This window comes from Crotalus tigris, unplaced genomic scaffold (genome assembly GCF_016545835.1).
Source record: "Crotalus tigris isolate CLP2741 ecotype Arizona unplaced genomic scaffold, ASM1654583v1 scf7180000018697.696732, whole genome shotgun sequence".
In the NCBI taxonomy this organism is placed as follows: Eukaryota; Metazoa; Chordata; class Lepidosauria; order Squamata; family Viperidae; genus Crotalus; species Crotalus tigris.
The window spans coordinates 562,762-581,618 of NW_024097153.1; the positions used below are offsets into that span (position 1 = coordinate 562,762).

The window sequence follows — 18,857 nt, forward strand, 5'->3', positions numbered from 1 at the left end:
AGGGGATGGAATTGTGATACTTGAAACTATCACTGGAAGGGGGGTTGATTGGGTGGGACTACTGGGGAACCCCTTAAAACCTTGAATGGGAGAGCTTGAACCCCAAGTCCTGTCTAGCATGCCTGCAACCATTTTCTCTTAATAAAGGATTCCTGTTGGAAGAGCTATTCCAAGAGTTCTGTCTTCTTAAGATGCAAAGTGGGGTGGGTCCTTACAGTGGTCTTGTAATGTCTCACTTAATGATGACTTTGCTCAACAACTGAAGATTCCAGGCTCAATTTTGGATGTAATCAAGCATTACCTATAATAAATTTATCTATAGAAATTACAATATTTGTCAACCAATGAAAAATGAAACATTGACATATATGTATAATTACATTAGTGCTGGAGAATATTTTAAAATGCCAATTATATACATTTCCTTTTTTAGCATTCTACTGATGATACTTACTGCTGCAAGTTTTTTAAATAGAAACCTGAACTGTTTGGCTTCCCTGTTCATCCTTTCAGCACCCTCTTTTCTTTCTTCTGCATTTTTAAAAGTAATACGTTTTAACATAATAGCCTTGATATATTCCATAACAACTCTACGATGGCACTCAACAGTCATTTTCTGAAAAAAAAAATTCAAAAGACATCTAGTTATTTAGACAGATTGTATTAAATAACAGAAGTAACAGAAATAAACAAAAATTACCAAAACACCCACACTAGGCACATTGTGGAGGAAAAATAAACATTAATTTAATGACATAAATGAGAGAGATGAAGCTTGCACAAATGAGAGCCTCTAGATAGACAGACCATAAAAAATCATTAAAAGTCATCTGACAGGATGAAATTTAACTAACTTAATATAGATGGGCCAACATTTTAGGCACCACTTCTTTGATTTCATTAAGCATAGGGCAGGGGTGTCAAACTCCGGGTTGCGGGCCAGATGCGTCATGCCAAAACCGCGCCACCCCATTGCCAGCAATGGGAAAAAATTCACAATACTTTTTTGTAATTTGACACTCATGGCATAGGGGAATCCTGAAGACTGGAAAAGAGCAGAGGTGGTTTCAATCTACAAAAAGGGGAAAACATGGATCCAGAAAATTATAGGCCAACTATAACTACAGCAACACCTGAAAAAATCCTGGAAAGGTAATCAAACACTAGGTTTGTGAGTATCTAGAACAGGGGTGTTAAACTCAATTTCATTGAGGGCCGCATCAGCATTGTGGTTGCCCTTGGGGGGGGGGTAGGTGGGTGTAGCCAGGGTGGATACAACTTACTGGGCGGGCATGGATGGAGTGGGTGTGGCCTATTGGGTGGGCATGGCCAGCTCTACATCGTTCGCATCAAGGGTGCCTGTGGGGGCCTGGGCAGCAATGGGACAGATCTGAGGGTCTCTGGCAGAAGGGAGTGGGACCAAGGCAAGTGCCAAGGCATGGTCCACTAGAGGAGCCTCACTGTTCTTCTCAGGCATTGCAGGGAGGGGCTGGATGGTGGCGCGGGCTGCCCGGAGCCCTGGGCAGCAGAGATCAAACACCCAGCCTGTCCCTCGAGCATCTGCAGCTCCAAGCCCAGCCTCATTTCCCCAAGGGGGCACCCAGCTGCACTTACCTCCTAAAGGCTGCTTACCTCCTAAAGTCAGAGGGAGGCCCATTCCCTCTCCATGGGAGGAGACCCAGCTTTGTATCCAAAGCTTCCTTAGCAATAGGATGAGAGACCCCCAGGATAGGCCAGGAGGAGGGGGTAATGGGATGGTAAAAGGGGAGCAGGGCAGGACTAAGGCAGGACTTCCCTCAGACCCCCCCTTCTTTTCTTCTTTCTTTTCTTCAAAGTGGTAGGAAAATATTTGAGATGAGGGAGGGAGAAAAACAGGCAAGAAACGCAGCTGGGGAGGTGTCACCCTTCGTGAGGAATGAAGAAATGCACCATCATCTGGAAGTGGCCAGCACATGGCCTTCACCTACTTCATATATCTGGCTTGGTGGGCTCTGGGGGAGGGGATGCCATGAGCAGCTTAGAGTCAACGTTACCTGTGCAATGCTACCCAGCCCCCAGCCTGCCTGGTTTTGGCAGGCAGCGGGACGCTCTCCTCACAGCGCTGAGAGGCTGAGCCAGGTGGTATGAATCTGAAAAGAACCGTGAAGCTGCCCAGCTCCCAGCCTGCCCGGTTTCGGCAGGCAGTGGGGCATTCTCCTCATAGCACTGAGAGGTTGAGCCAGGCAGTGCGAAGCTCGCCAGCTTTACACCTTGCTCCCTGCTGAAACTGGGTAGGCTGGGGGCTAAGCAGCATTGCACTTCTCATCAGTTTTGCACCACCCAACTCAGCTCTTGGCGCTGTGAGGAGAGTGCCCCGCTGTCTGCTGAAACCCCTCCCCCGGAGCCCATCAAGCCAGATATGTGAAGTAGGCAAGGGCCATTTGCTGGCCACTTCCAGGCAATAGTGCATTTCTTCATTCCTCACAAAAGGTGACACCTACTCCCCAGTATGCACCCAGGGGCAGGGCCGACGCAGCAAGGGCTAGTTCCTCACTGTTTCCAGATGGCCTTGTGGAGCTAAAACTGAAAGTGTTTCATCATACATGGACACCACAAAATTGTACATTGGCTCCCGGCCGGCCTTGGCCAGGGCCAAGGCAGCAGGGGCCATTCCCTCATTGTTTCCAGGATGGCTTCGCAGGCCACATGAAACCACTTCGCGGGCTGCATCCAGCCCTTGGGCCTTGTGTTTGACATATCTGATCTAGAAGCAAGCAAGGCAATTACTAACAAACAGCATGAGTCTGTGAAAAACAGATTCATTTCAGACAAATATTATTACCTTCTTTGTTAAAGTAACTAAATTAGTGGATCAGGAAAATGCTGCTGACATAGTATACTTCAGTAAGGCATTTGACAAAGTACACCATAGACCATATCTTGATAAGATAGAGCAATGTGGGAAAGACCAGTGATGGCGAATCTTTTAGAGACCGAGTGCCCAAACTGTAACCCAAATCCCACTTATTTATCATCAGATGCCGGGTGGGCGTGGCTGCAGTGGTCATGGCAGACTGGGTGGGCATGACCACTTCAATGTTGTTTGTGGGGAGGGACGCCTGTGGGGGCTGGGCAGGGTTGGGGGAGACCCAGGGTTTTTTTGGCAAGTGGGATAGTGGGCAGGAGGCTCGTCCTGCGGGGTGAGGTGAGACCAAGCAGGGGGCAGGGGAGGGGTGCCATTGTCACAGGGCAAGGCAAGGCAAGGCAGGGCCCGGGGTGGCTGCTGCCTGACACCATTGGCCCTTGCACACAGCGAGCCAACTGTGTCCGTCAGCAGCCACAGCCTGCCAGCCCCTCGACCGACACACTCTGAGGCTCTGCAGCCCATTGTGAATACCGGGCCAGCCCTCCAGCAGCAGGCAGAGTAGGAGGAGGGGGGGAACTGGTATACTGGTTCCTTATCTCTGCCCGCCTTGTTCCATGGCCTTATGGCAGCAGCATTGGGCGTGATGCGCAAGGTGGCAAATGGCCTGTTTCGGCGTGACATGGCTGTTTGCTGCTGGCCGCGGCCATTTGCTGCCTCATGTGTTGCACCCAATGCCATTGCCATGAGGCCATGGAACAAGCCAGGTGGAGGTAAGGAACCGGTATACCGGTTTTTTACCGCTGCCCGGCTTGTTCTGCGGCCTCATGGCAGTGGCACTGCGCAGGAGATGGCATGGGAAGGGCCTGCGCCCCACCCTCCTGCCACTATGCAGGGTAAGGTTGCCACGCCCACCCCTGCCCCGTGAGAAGTTAGAAAGTCTGATGAAACTTTTTTTTTACCGATAGTCCCACAAACATGCAACAAAGACTGAGAAGCGAATGGAGAAACAGAATGCAGCTGAAAGGCAGGTTAGTAAAAAAACACTTGGGGGAGGCAAGGGCATCTGGCTGGGGGCAGGCCCAGCAACCTTACCCTGTGTGACTTTGGCAGGTGTCTGGTGGGGGGGGGAAGCAACTGGTCTACCACCATGCTAGCACTGCTGCATTGCTTCTCTACCCCATGCACAGACCCCGCCCCATGCCCCCACAGGGAGTGCCCTGCTCCTGTTGCTCCCTCCACTCCCACGCGGCACTTTCTTTCCAGCTCCGATGCGTCACTTCCTTCATCGCTGTGTGGGATTAAAAATAAAGTTCAATCAATTCCAACTTTGTGAGATTTTTTTTTCTCTGTGAGAAGTTGATTGAATTTTTTTTTTTTGCACACGGCAGCGGAGGCCTAAAGTGAAAACCCAGCTTAAAAAGCCACTTGCCTGAGAGGTTGTCCGTTATCGCCATTATTGTTTACATTATTTCTCGAAGTATTAATTAGAGTAATTTGGCAAGATGAACAGATTAAAGGTTTAGAGATTAAGAGAGAAACGTTTAAAACACAAGCTTTTGCAGACGATTTAGTTTTTATAATCAAAGAACCATTACAATCAGTGACAAGATTGATGGAAACACTGAATATGGGGAAATAGTAGGTCTGAAGATAAATAAAGAAAAAACTAAAATGCTCGTCAAAAACATGACTAAAACACAGAAAAATGAATTGGTTGAAAGAATAGGTATTCAAATTATGAACAAAATAAGATATCTTGGGATTCAATTAACTGCTAGATGCATTGCACTCAAAAGAGATAATTATGATAAATTAATTGAACAGATTAAAAAGGATTTAGATACTTGGGCCAACTTACAGCCCTCCTTCATGGGCAGAATTGCTGTAATCAAAATGAATGTGCTACCGAAAATCTTATTTTTGTTCCAATGTATAACCATAAAATTGGATAAGAATTTTTTTCAAAACTTTAACAAAATTATACTCAAATTCATCTGGCGAGGAAAAAGAGCAAGGATTAAATTAAAATTACTGCAGGATTCAAAGGAAAGGGGAGGGACTTGGCCTCCCTGACCTGGAAAAAATATTATCAGGCCATAGTATTATTATAGGTAAGGGATTGGATATTATTAAAGAATAGAAGATTATTATGTCTGGAAGGTCATGACTTACAAATAGGTTGGCATGCCATGCTATGGGATCATAAATATAAAATACATAAATATTTCCGAAGGCACTATATCAGACAAGCTCTAATTGATGTATGGGTTAAAATCTGGCAACCAAATTATACCCAAGTTCCCAGTTGGATTTCATCATTAGAAATGCATGTACACCCAAAGTTTATCCAATTGGGAAAGATTATAACATATAAAAATGTCCTAGATGAGAGAGGAGAATTGAAACCCAGGAAAATTCTTCAAGACGAAGGGATAGAATTAGAATGGTGGGCATACCTTCAATTACAGGCGAGATATTGGAAAGATAAAAAAGAGTTAGGTATAATATTAGAACCGATAGGGCAAAATATTATTAGGCATGGAGGATAAAATGATTAAAAAACTATATCATTATTTGTTAGATCAGGCAATGTATGAGGAACAGGTAAAAGAAACCATGTTAATGTGGAGCAGGGATCTTGATCTCAACTTTGATCTGCACATCTGGCAAGAATTATGGGCAAGAAACAGGAAACTTACTCTGGCCACCTCCTACAAAGAAAATCTCTACAAAATGTTCTACAGGTGGCATCTCCCACCGGTAAGATTAGCCAAAATGGGCCCAAATGTTTCTTCCAAATGTTGGAAATGTAAATTGGCAATAGGGACATACTATCATATGTGGTGAGAGTGCCCATGAGCTCATGATTTTTGGAATAAGGTTAAAAAATGGCTGGAAGAAATATTAATGTTAGTGGCAGAGTTAAAGCCAGAACTCTTCTTACTAGGCATAACCACACAGAAATACAACAAAGGAGTATTTTATTTAATGTTACACATTCTCACGGCTGCTAGATTGGTGTATGTTCAAAACTGGAGGAATAAAGGAATCCCAACAGAAGAAGAGATTATATATAAAATTTTATCGTGTGCTGAAATGGATAGGCTCACAATGGAAATGAAGGATAAGACAGAATCAGACTATTTCGAGATCTGGGACAAATTTTATTACTGGTGTGAATCAAGGAGATCTGCTCGGGCTATAAGTCATCGTTAAGATAGAATTATATATAACTGTATATATAACTGTATTGTATAGAAGAATATGTTTATATAAAGATCAAGAATTATGTATTAATCAAGAGACTTCCGGTGGTCAGCGTCGATGATGGCGGCTACATTGTAGCCATCCTCCTAGGACGGCGTCAGAACCACGGAGCATAGCGGATACCAGCTATCCCGCGGCTCAAAATCCCCCTCCCGGGCGAAGGGAGGGGGTAGAGAAGTACACGAATAGAGGTAGAGCCTCTTAAACCCCCCAGGACTTTTCTTTTTGGGGGGTGAAAAGAGGCTCCCTCGGAGTTCGTGTTGCCTCCGCCTCCCAGCTGTTTTTGTTTCTTCGGAAACAAAGTGAAACGCCGCTACCATCTCCGCGCCTAAAATGATCGGGTGAGTGATTTTTAAAGCGGACAGAGCTGGATAAAGGATTTTACTTATTGAGTTTTATTTGCTTTTTAGTCTATGTTGATTTCTTTTTCTTTTGTTCTTTGTTGGTCTGGAGAGTGAAAGTAAAATGGCGATTTGAAAGTGCTTTTTTTTTTCTTTTCCGGAAAGAAGCGAGTTAAACGGAATGTAATGGACTATATAGTTCTTTCTCTTTTAAACTTTCTAAACCTTTTTCTGAAAGTGGTTTTGTGGTTTTAAAGTTTCTTTTGGACTCTCCTTTGTTCTTTTTTAATTTTTGAGGATTTTAGTACTTTTTTTTAAGAAGGAAGAAAGAGGGAACAAGATCCTTTTAAAAAATGGCTTCAAAGAGGCAAGCAGTTTCTACAGTTCCTAAGGTGGCTTCTTCTCCTGCAATCTTACCAGTACAACAACCTAAAGCTATACCACCATCTTCTCCTCCTTTGCCAGTATTATCTGTACAAGACATGAAAGATATAATGGGAAATGCTGTATCCCAAATCAAAGAGGAAATGAAGGAGCTTCTAGATCAGAACAAATCTGAAATTAGAGGGGAAATGAAGGAGCATTTAGATCAGAACAAAACTCAAATTAGAGGAGAAATGAAGAACCTTTTAGAGCAGAATAACACTATTTTGAGGCAAGATATAGTTACGGCTCTATCAGGATTGGCCTCTGTGGTTGAGAAGCTTGATTCTAGAGTGGAAGAGGTCGCAGCCAAAGTTGATATCCTGGAAGATAAATTTGAAGGTATGGAAAAAAAGATGGAAATCTCACAAGATGATATTGCTATGTCTCAGTACAGGGAAATGGAATATGCCCTAAGAATCAGGGGTTTGAAAGAGGATATGAATCAAGATTTGATAGAGATTGTAGTTAATGACCTTGCCGTCGTTTTGAATAGGGAGAAAGATGGATTACGTAGAGAAGTGGAAAAAATTTACAGAGTTAACTCCTGGGTCGCAAAACAGAAGAACTTACCAAGAGATGTGGTGATTTATTTTGCAAAGAGATCTCTGCGCAATGAAATCATACAAGCTTTTTATAATAAGAGGTTCCAGATTGCTGCTCAAGATGTTATCATTTTAAAGGAGATCCCATCTAAAATTTTAAGAAATAGAAAAGACTTTGCTTTTTTAGCTAATGAACTTAAAACAAGAATGATGCCATTCAGATGGGAGATTCCGATGGGTATTGTTTTGAGCCATGCGGGGACGCGTTATAGACTTAACACAGTTACTAAAGCAAAGGAGTTTTATACTTCGGTCCTGGGAGCAGGCTCATCGTCATCCATGATGCAGAAAGTTCTGGATGCTAAAGAGGCGGAACAGCAGTCTGAAGGATTAGGTGTGATGGTTGCTGGAAAGTTACAGATGGAATGGTTGCGACAAACATAGACCCAAGGAAAAGGAACAACAAAAGAAGTTAAAGAATCTCTCCAAGAAAGTGCTTCATTGCCGGTGGGAGGAGCAAGACCCAAGAGTTCTGCAACACATTCTTCAATGGCAGACCTTCAGGCAGTCTTCTCCAGGCTTTTGGTTAAGGGAGATGGTAAAGCTCCTGACTTGGAATGCTAACGGCCTCAATTCCCCGCAAAAGAGAAAGAAAATCTTTCACTACTTAAAGCAACATAATAATGATATTATTTGTTTGCAGGAAACACATATTTTACTTAAAGATCAAAAATATTTAGTCAATTCTCGTTTGGGATCTCATTTTGTATCTTCTGCTCCGGGGAAAAAAGGGGGTGTAGTCATTTATGTTAAGCAAAACTTATCAGCCTGCTTGGTAGAATCTGATCCTCAAGGGAGATATGTCATGATTGAAGTTGGTTTATATGGTAAGAAAATACTTATAGTGGGACTGTATGCACCAAACCAACAACAGGAACAATTTTATAGATTGTTGCATCAGAAATTAACTTTGTTGGATTATAGATCTGTGATATTAATGGGAGACTGGAATGGTGTGTTAGATATACAAAGAGACAAAAAAGGATCTTCCACTTTTTTTAAACAGGCTAAACTACCCAAAGCTTTTTTTGACTTGAAAGAGGACTGGGAGCTGCGAGACTACTGGCGTGAACGTAACCAGGAGGAGAGAGACTTTACTTTTTTTTCAGATAGACATCAATCCTTTTCAAGAATTGACTTTTTTTTATTACAACTGATTTATATTTTAGGGTAAAGAATGTAAAATTTTTTCCTAGGACGTTGACGGATCACAGTCCAGTTTGGATGGAGTTGGTTGTTGAAAAAGAGGAGAGGAGATCGTGGAGGGTGAATGAGAATTTATTTAGACAAGAAAAGAATATTCAAAAATTAAAGGAACATCTAAAGGACTATTTTGTTTTAAATATGCATAAAGGAACTTCAATGTCAATGGTATGGGATGCAGGTAAAGCCTTCATGCGTGGGATTTTGATACAAATGAATAGTGCTCAGAGACAAAAGCAGATTCAGAAACATAAGGATTTGAAAGACGAGATTAAACTAAAAGAAAAATCTCTGATTCTAAATCCCACAGATGAAAAGGTTAAAGAATCTATAAAATTGCTTAAAACACAATTTAATATGTCGATGGCTGATCAAACCGCAACTAACTTATTGTATATGAAACAAAATACATTTTGTAATGCCAACAAACCAGGGAGATGGTTGGCTTACCAATTGAGAAAGAAACAGAGACAGAGAATTATAGATAAAATAAATTATAATGGTAAATTGGTGTATCAGAAGGAGTTGATTAAGAAATCTTTTTTAGATTATTATCAAAAACTATATAAGAGTACTAATGTACAAACTTTAGATATAAATAATTATTTAAGTGAAGCCAACTTTCCCAAGTTAACAGAAGATCAGAAACAAGAAATTAATGGTTTAATTACTAGAGAGGAAATTGTGACAATGATTAAGGAATTAAAATTAGGTAAAGCACCGGGTACGGATGGCCTGACATCTATTTATTATAAAACTTTGCTAGAAGAGATGATTCAACCTTTATGTGAGCTTTTTAATAATATATTACAGGGTTTAGAGACTCCTCCGTCATGGGGCAGAGCCTTTATATTTTTAATTCCAAAAGAAGATCAAGATCTTACTTTACCAAAAAATTATAGACCTATATCTCTTTTAAATGTAGATTATAAGATTTTTGCAAAAATCTTAGCCAATAGGTTCATGAGGGTTTTGCACCAGCTTATACATAAGGACCAAATGGGTTTTATAACTGGTAGGTATATGAAGAACAACGTTAGACAAATTATTAACTTACTAGAATATTTAGATAAGAATAACCAAGTTTCTGCAGGATTGATATTTTTAGATGCTGAAAAAGCTTTTGACCAATTGAATTGGCAGTTTATGTTAAGATTAATTGAGGATATGAATTTTGGAGAAAAAATTTTACAAGCTCTTAGTGCTATATATCAAAAACAAACGGCACAACTTATAGTCAACGGGGGTTTGTCAGAGGTTCTTACAATAGAAAAAGGGACAAGACAGGGATGTCCATTGTCACCACTACTGTTTGTTTTAACTTTGGAAATTCTGCTGATTAAAATTCGAGAATCTCAGGAAATAAAAGGAATAGAAGTTAATAAAAAAGAATATAAACTAAGAGCTTTTGCAGATGACTTGGTGGTTACCTTGTCTCAACCTACTTATTCTGTGGTAGAGTTGTTACAATTGATTTACCAATATGGACGGGTTTCGGGATTTAAAATTAATAATAATAAGACTAAAATATTACCCAAAAATATGACTAATTTGGATAAGCAGACTTTGGTTAACTTGACAGACTTTGAAGTTGTTGATAAGATAAAATATTTGGGGGTCACTTTATCTGTTTCTAATGTAAAGTTGTATAAAAATAATTATGAAAGGTTGTGGGTCAGGGTACAAAGAGATTTGAAAAATTGGGAGAAGTTGCAATTATCCCTTATGGGAAGAATTGCGGTGATTAAAATGAATGTCCTGCCAAAGTTTCTCTTTTTATTTCAAATGATACCTATTTTAAAGAATGAGGTTAATTTAAATGAATGGCAGAAAGGTATCAATAAATTTATTTGGGCAGGGAAAAAACCAAGAGTAAAGCTTAAAATTATGCAAGATATTCGTGAGAGAGGTGGACTCAACGTACCGAATTTGAAATTGTATTATGATGCTGTGGCTTTAATATTACTTAGTGACTGGGTTAATTTAACAAATGTAGAAATACTCCACTTGGAGGGTTGGGATTTACTTTTTGGATGGCATGCCTATTTAATTTTTAATAAAAAAGTTGACCGGGTTTTTAAATCTCACATTATAAGGATTTCTTTACTTCGGGTTTGGAGGAAATATTATAAAAGTGATTTTAAAATACCATTATGGGCTATACCTTGGCATGCGATAGAGGGGATAAGGAGAGGAGTTAAGATAGATAATGTTTCTTATGCACAATTACTCAGATGGGATGGTAAAAATTGGCAGTTAAAATCTTTGGATGATTTAGCATATGAAAATATTAATTATTCATGGTTTCAGTATAGACAAATAGTGGATAGATGGAAGATAGATCGTAATATGGGTTTGCTTAGAGAAGATGAAAATCTTTTTAAACAAGTAAAAGATCAAAGGCGAGCTCATATTAAGAGAATCTATGGGGTGCTAGTAGAACTGGATTCAGAACCAGAACTAATTAAAGAATGTATGATTAAATGGGCACAAAATTTTGGTGAACCAGTTCTACTAGATACCTGGGAAACCATCTGGGTGAGGAATGTTAAATTTACACAAGCCCAGAACTTAAGGGAGAATTTTTACAAAATGTTTTATAGATGGCACCTTGATCCACAAAAAATGTCTCGTATGTATCCTGACTTACAGCCTAAATGTTGGAGATGTGGTTGTTTGGATGCTACTTATTATCATATTTGGTGGTCGTGTAAAAATATAAAAGCTTTTTGGATTAAGATATGGTGGAATATTCAAAGAATTTTTAGAAGGAGGGTAAAATTTACCCCACAATTGTTTTTGTTGGGTATCGTTACTGATTGTGATGTTAAGGAGGTTATACTGATGTTAAATTTAATTACAGCCGCAAGGTTGTTAGTAGGGCAATACTGGAAGAAGGAATCTTTGCCTACCTTGCAAGAATGGTTTTTTAAAGTTTCTTATTTGGCGGAAATGGCAAAGATTTTGGCTTTTTTAAAGGATCAATCGCAAGAGAAGTTTTTTGCGGTATGGGAAAAATGGACAGATTTTATACAACGTAAGTTGGATATAAAAAAATATTACTTAGTTTTTCAATAACTTATATATAAATCTTAATATTTTATAGATTGTATTTTTTTTCTTCTCTTTTCTTATATTTCTTATTTTTATTTTATCTTATTTTACTTCTTTTTTATATATATATACATCTTTTCTTCTTTCTTTTCTCTTTTATTCTTTTTCTTTTTAAGCATTTTTCTTTTTTAATATTTATGCTTTTTTTTACATATATATTATTGTTAATTATCTTATAAGTTTATGTAATGTATTTAGATATATTTATGGTTTATACTTTTTTAATTTCTTTTTAAGATTTTTAGAAATTTTAATTAAGCCTATATTCAGCTCTGGGAAGGTTGGGGGGGACGGAGTGGGAGGGTTGGGGTGGTTGGGTAGGGTTGTTTTTTGTTTTTTATTTTTTCTTTTCCTATTTGTAAAAATTTTAAAAATTTTCAATAAAAAAAGAAAAAAGAATTATGTATTAATTATATATATTAAGAGGAACAAATCGTTAGGAATATTTACTCTGAAATGTCACGTTATATCCATTTTTGTTTTAACTGTATTATAAATAAAAAACTTTTTTTTTTTAAAAAAAAAGCCACTTGCCTGGGGAAATTTTGATGCAGGTTGCTCATGGATAGGACTTAAGGCCTTGGACTGGGGTGGTGGCACATGTGCCACAGAGAGGGCTCTGTGTGCCACCTGTGACATGTGTGCCATAGGTTCACCACTACGGGGATAGACAATACCAGAACCAGATGGGATTCACACAGTTGCTGACCTACCACACCCAGCACATAGTGAAACTATATCAACCTGGAGGGAAATATGCAGTGGGTCATCTCAAGGTTCTGTCTTAGCCCAATACTATTTAACTCTTCATCAATAATCAAGACGAAGGGACTGAAAGAGGACTCATTAAATTTGCAGATGATACCAAGCTGGGGCTCAGCTCTGTCTGACTTGGCTGGGGCCTCACAGGCATCAAAAGAAGGGGGGAGGATGAAAGGGGAAAAGGATGAAAGGGGGAAAGATGAAAGGGCAATAATGCTTCGGATGTATGTGAAAGGAAATCAGGAGGGGGGGAAATGACAGATGAGAAGGACCAGACCAGCCGGATCCCATTTGTACCAGCATCCCATGGCCAAGTACAATGCACATTACCCCCAAAATCTCAGATGGGGGGGGGGAGGAATGGACTGGAGGCAAACCTACACCTTATTTTGCATCCAGTGACTGCTGGATATTAAATATTCTACATTAGACTTAATAAATACCTTCTTGCAGGGCTTCTTTATTCTTGCAAAATCATTAAAATAATCTTCAACAGTTACACAGATTGTATCCACGGCATTGGATGCACTGAGCCATTTTTTTGTCATCAATTCACTAAGATGAGGCTTAAACAAATAAGAAAACATAAATGACAATCAGAATAATTTTTAACAGTATTATTCAGCTTCATGTCATTTTGTACCAAATCAACAAAGCTGAAATTGTATATTTTAAATTTTGAAAATAAACTCCATTAAATACAAAAGTGTTTGTATTTGCACTTGGTATCCTTGTAAAGGACTGCACCAAAATTATGGAGGAAGATCAGTAAACATTCTTGTAATTGTGTACAAATTATTCCACAAGGTTTTATTCTTGAGTATAATTGCACTCTTCATATTTAGCTTTCAGCACAGGTTATCCACCAAAGCAGTATCTGTACTGTAGCCTGCACAAAACCCAACTAAAATAAGTCCAGATAATCAGCACCTGAAGTTACAAAGTCACTACATTCTTCTTCACCCAACTGAAGAGTAATTTTATATATCTTCAGAATCCAAGCAGAGTACTGTTGCAGGATCCAATCTGAGTTAGTCACAAGGATCAGAGATTTAGTTTTCCAAGTTTTAAGATTCATGCTGGAGCCCATCTTCAGGAAACTTCTCTCTCTTTAGTTCCCTCAGATGGGCTAAGGAATGGGCTTCAGCTTCAAATCTGAAAACTTGAAAGACTAAACTTCTAGTCCCGATGGCCGATTCAGAGTGAATCCTGCAACATAATCCTGGGACAAATATACAGTATTGCCTTCATTCATGAGTACTTTTGATAAAGGTCTTCTATTTTCTTCTGTAACTAACTGGGAATACATTTCTTACTTAAAGGAGCATTAATCACCCTTAAATAACCGTGCTGCCTATCACAACTTGGATGATTTAATCAGCTTTGAAGACTAAGGATCAAGCAAATTAGTAATGGTCTTTATCATTCTGCCTTCCTCCTTAGGAATGATTTTGAACACCAGTCCTTAGTGAGGTAAATCTAACGATCTCAACTACAAATTGCAATGAAAATTATTCAACACAAACCTCTAACCATTAAGTCTCTTCTCTCCCAGTTTTCTGAGGGAGGAAATACTGTACGGGTTAGAAAAATGTTGTCAACATGAATATTATATTAAAACATCCCTATCTTTTCCTAAGAACTGTACTGCTTGCTAAGGATTTTGCTCAAAGAGAGACAATTCCTATAGAACATTATCTATTCTGAGTAAGCTCTAATTCATATAAATCAGATATATCCAATCTCACGCTATGATTACATGAACACTGGGTGGATCTCTGTTAAATCAAGATATTTGTCTCTGTTCCATTACAGAAAGGCCCCCAACTCAAAGCTTTAATCTAAAAAGCGGGGGAAAGGGAACCATGTTATGGATGAAATAAATACAAGGTAATCCTCGAGTTACAAATGTAATGGAGCCCGCCCATTCCATTTGTAACTTGAGAATTCGTGGGGATGAATCTCATACCTTGAATGAAATCATTCGCTGCTTGTTAACACACACAAGGCTCGTTAAGTGAACATGAGGTATTTCAGGGTGGGGAAGGCCATGGGGGGTTAGTGATGGAACAGGCCCCCAAGGCCTCCCCGACACACTAAGATACCTCATGCTTTCCTCTCCCTTCCTGAAGCACTGGACTCACTTACCTTGAAAAGATCCATCTTCTCTTTGCCGTGGTTTCTGCCTTTGAGAGAGAGGAGATGGAAGCTCCTGGGTGCCTGTAGTATCGCGCAAGTTCAGGCACATATCCTTTTTTACAGAGAATGGGAGCCTGAACTCTTGCAGTATTTGTGGTGCCTATCTCCTCCCCCAAATTCTTTCCGTTATTGCCAGGACGGAGACTTTGGGGAGACTGGAAGCTCCATCTGTATGCAAATGCATACTTAGAAATGGAGCAAAATGCTCCATTTCTCAAGAGCCCCACTGGCAGCCATGTGGAATTTCCAGACTCCGTCAAGTCTCCGTCCAGGTAAAAAGAGTTGGAGCGCCTATGGGATATTTAGAAATGAAGCATTTGCTTCATTTTCAAATGGCTTATAGGCGCTGAAACACTTTTTATATGAAAAAAGACCTAACAGATGACTGCAAGTTCTGTGTGGTTGCCAATGCACACTTAGAAATGGAGGAGAAGACTCTGTTTCTCAAGTACCCCATTCCAGACAGACGGAGCTTGCAGTCTCTGTCAGGTCTCCATTCAGATAAAAAGTGTTTCAGCGCCTATGGGGTGCTTCAAAATCGAAACCACTGGCAGCAGCAGCCACCTAATCCCCCTTCCCCAGCCAGCCACTGACCCCGCCCGACCTACTCCTTGCCTAATTGGTTGGCTGGCACAAATCCAGACCATGCTTCTCCTTGTTGATCTCCCCCACTGAAGCAGCGGCAACGGTTTGAGTTTCTCGGCTGTCTGAGTGGAAAAAAGCAGAGGCACAGCAGCAGAATTGCTCTCAATAAGGCCAGCGCATGCGAGTGAGCAATGAACACAGATCATCTTGAGACAATCCTGCTGCTGCATCTCCTCTTTCTTTGTTTTGGATGGAGCTGAGAAACTCAAGCTGCTGCCACTGCTTGAATGGGGAAGACATCAAGGAGAAGAGGGGTCAGGATTTGTGCCAGCCAGATGGTCAGGCAAGGAGTAGGTCAGGTGGGTGGCTGGCTGAATGGGGCAGGGGCAGGGGGGGATCATGGTGCTCAGGTGGCTACTGCTGCCGATGGCAATCACTTGGACACATGTGCAAGGGCCTGGCTCCGCAAGGCCTCCCCGCTCAGTTGAAGGCTTTGTTTCTGCTCTCAAACTAATGCTGGCGCATGTGAGCGAGCAGCACACCTGGGCAACAGAATGCATTGGTTCCTGTGCCTGGCCAACTCCGATTCTATGCTTTGCCCCATAGGCATGCAAATGAAGCAAACAATCGCCACCCCCAAGAATGGAAACTTCTGGAGGCCATAATGTCTTTTGCAGAGAATTTGTGTTTGAACTTGCACGATATTACTCAGGAACTTCCACTGTCGGTGCGAAAAACGTTTCCGAGCCAACTCTCCTCTCCCTCAAAGAGAAACAAACTATGGCAGAGACAGATTTTTCCAGATGAATGTATCTGATGTGGCAGAAAGGAAGGAGGAAGCAGTTGTGAGGAGTGGGGAGGAATAGGGTGAATGTTGCAGAGCCTCTGCAGTTGTTCGTAAGGATGAACAATTGCAGTGGTGCTGCAATATTTGTAATTTTCAGATTTGTTTGTAAACATTAGGAGGCGCTTGTCGTGTAACTTTGAACAAATGTTAAGTGAATGCTGATAACTTGGGGATTGCCTGTAGTTTTAAGATGTCCATAAGTGATATGAAGATTGGAAATTGCTTTTTTGAATATTCTTTCTTTTTCTCTTTCTTTTCTATTGTTTTTAAAACTTATGTCTATCTTTCTTAGTTTTTCAATATTTTTTCATAATTATCTTTTTATCTTGTAAAAACATCTTTAATAAAAAAAATTAAAAAGAAAAGTGGGAAGAGTGGAGAAGGAAAAAAATACCTCTAAATCAATGAAGACTTCATCTAGCAGGCTTGAGCATCCTTCTTTTGCAATATCATCTAAAACAGCATCGATGCATGCATGACTGCTTATCAGCATCTCTTCTATCATAAGGGGCAAATATTTCTTCTTCAAACTGATGATTGACTCCCTTGGATAAGCAAGAAAAAACTTTCAGAATCTTGTTAAATGTATATAAAAGTTAAATCAAAGTATTATGTGATATTGTCCAATGTTAGCCTCATTAAAATATGAGTGTCATCCTCATGACAAAACTTCAATAACTATTAATAATAGTTTCTCAAGGATCAAGTTGATGTTACAACATGTAATACATGAATATTCAATTCAGAAGCATATGTGAGGATCTTCTGCTTGTCAAATTGTGTAACAAGATATTTTTAATTATTCTTGAGGTTTTCAATAAATCTTCAAGAAAATTAGTAATTATTTTATTGAAATAGAAAATGCAGAGCAAATCTGGTCATCATTCCTAGTGTAAAGGCATAGGACGGCATTTCTTGTATTCTATTTTTGGTTGACTTTAATATTTTTTAACTCTTAATGTTGAAAGTTTTAATGTTTTTAATATTCCTATTGTTTTATATTACATTTTTATATTGTTGAAAGCAGCCCAGAGACACTTCACAATGAGATGGGTAGCATATAAATGTAATAAATAAAATTTAAAAACCAAAACAAAATCTAGGAGTTATTTTCACTCAAATATAGCAGGCAGCAGCACATCATGAACTTTGATTTCAAAAAGATAGGTCAGACTTGCTTTATATTTGAAGAAAAGACCACTAAGCAATCATAGGGCTGTATGTTCTTGACATACAATCACCATGATGATTTAAAGTCATGATGGCCTTTGGAAAAGTGATTTACAATCTGTCCTCACACTTACAACAGTCACACCACCCCCATGATCACATGATTAGAATTTAGGTGCGGGCAATAGGCTCAAATTTATAACCGGTTGCAGTGACCTACAATCATGTGATCGTGATTGTGGCCTTCCCAATTGGTTTCTAACAATAAATGTCAATTGGGAAAGCTGGAATTGCTTGATCACATGTGATTCATTTGATGACCATGTGATTTGCTTAACCATAGTAAAAAGTCGTAAAATTAGGCCCAGTCACATGATGACTTGTTTTACCACTGCACTGGTTTATGATGCAAATTCCAAATCCCGTGGTCATAAGTCAAAAACTAAGTTACTGTAATGTGTTTGATGTCACATGTTCCGACTAATGAAGCACTTCAAAGAACTTTCAGGCATGTTTCCTAGAGTCTTTATTTGCAGAGCTACAAATTATGCCGGTCACCATTGGACTAATTGATGCCAGAATCTGAACTTCCGGTCGCTGGCATCAAGCTTTCCTTGCTCAACCCCTTCCTTCTCATGCAGTCACAGGTCACATTATCCAATTAGTAAGAAGGTCAAACGTTTACTTCCTCTTTCTTTCCCGGGCTTTTTTCCCCCGCCCAGTCTAAGCTAAGTATTAACCCAATAAATGCCAGACAGTTTTGCATATTGTCAAAGCAAGAATATACAGTATTTGCAGCATTGACATCCGGCCCCCCTTACTTCTTGTTTACTTTACAGAACCTGTAAAGTAAACAAAAGCATATGTTAAGGGTTATCTTTCGGTTTGTTGGGGTGTTTCACATGAAACCTTTTGATCAATCTGTCAGCGTTCACTTCACTAGATTTCACCCAGGTGGCTTCAGACAATGGATATCCCTTCCATTGTACCAAGTACTGTAATTTCCCCTACTTTCAGGTAGGTCCACTATAAGGTCCATAGCTATTTCTTCCCAAGGTTGAGAAGGGTCTGCCACGGGTTGCAGTAACCCAGGAGTTTTCCCCGGGATTCTTTTCATTGTAGCACATACAGTACAACTTTTTACAAAGTTTTCCACGTCCTTTTTCAGCCCCGGCCACCAAAATTGCCGGCGGGTGAGGTGTAGGGTTTTCAAATATCCAAAGTGTCCAGCCTGCTCTACATCGTGGCTGTGGTTGAGAGCATTTAGACGGAGCGCTTCTGGCAAATATAACTTCCCCCCTTTGTAAGCCAAGCCATCCCTGCATGTTAGGGACGCTTGATTATCTTTGAACCATTGGTCAGTGAGGAGCTCTCGTTTTATTTTCTTCACTCCAGGGTCATCCGGATTGGGGACCCTGCGAGGTGTAAGTTGAGTGACAGTTTGTGGATTGGGAATAATTGCCTCGTTAACCTGCTCTCGCTCACTTTTGTATTGG

The 18,857-nt window shown here is 40.0% G+C and overlaps 1 protein-coding gene across 3 annotated transcripts in view; it reads right to left on the bottom strand.

The window, feature by feature from the left end:
* Positions 1 to 18,857, bottom strand: part of EXOC3 (exocyst complex component 3) — a 138,321-nt gene that overhangs the window by 16,495 nt on the left and 102,969 nt on the right. For all 3 annotated transcript variants that reach the window (XM_039355610.1, XM_039355611.1, XM_039355609.1), the window contains 3 exons: positions 16,586 to 16,736; positions 13,004 to 13,126; positions 455 to 616 (listed from right to left, as the gene is read on the bottom strand). In XM_039355610.1, coding sequence (XP_039211544.1) covers positions 455 to 616; positions 13,004 to 13,126; positions 16,586 to 16,736 — 436 coding nt within the window. The remainder of the gene's footprint in view (positions 1 to 454; positions 617 to 13,003; positions 13,127 to 16,585; positions 16,737 to 18,857) is intronic.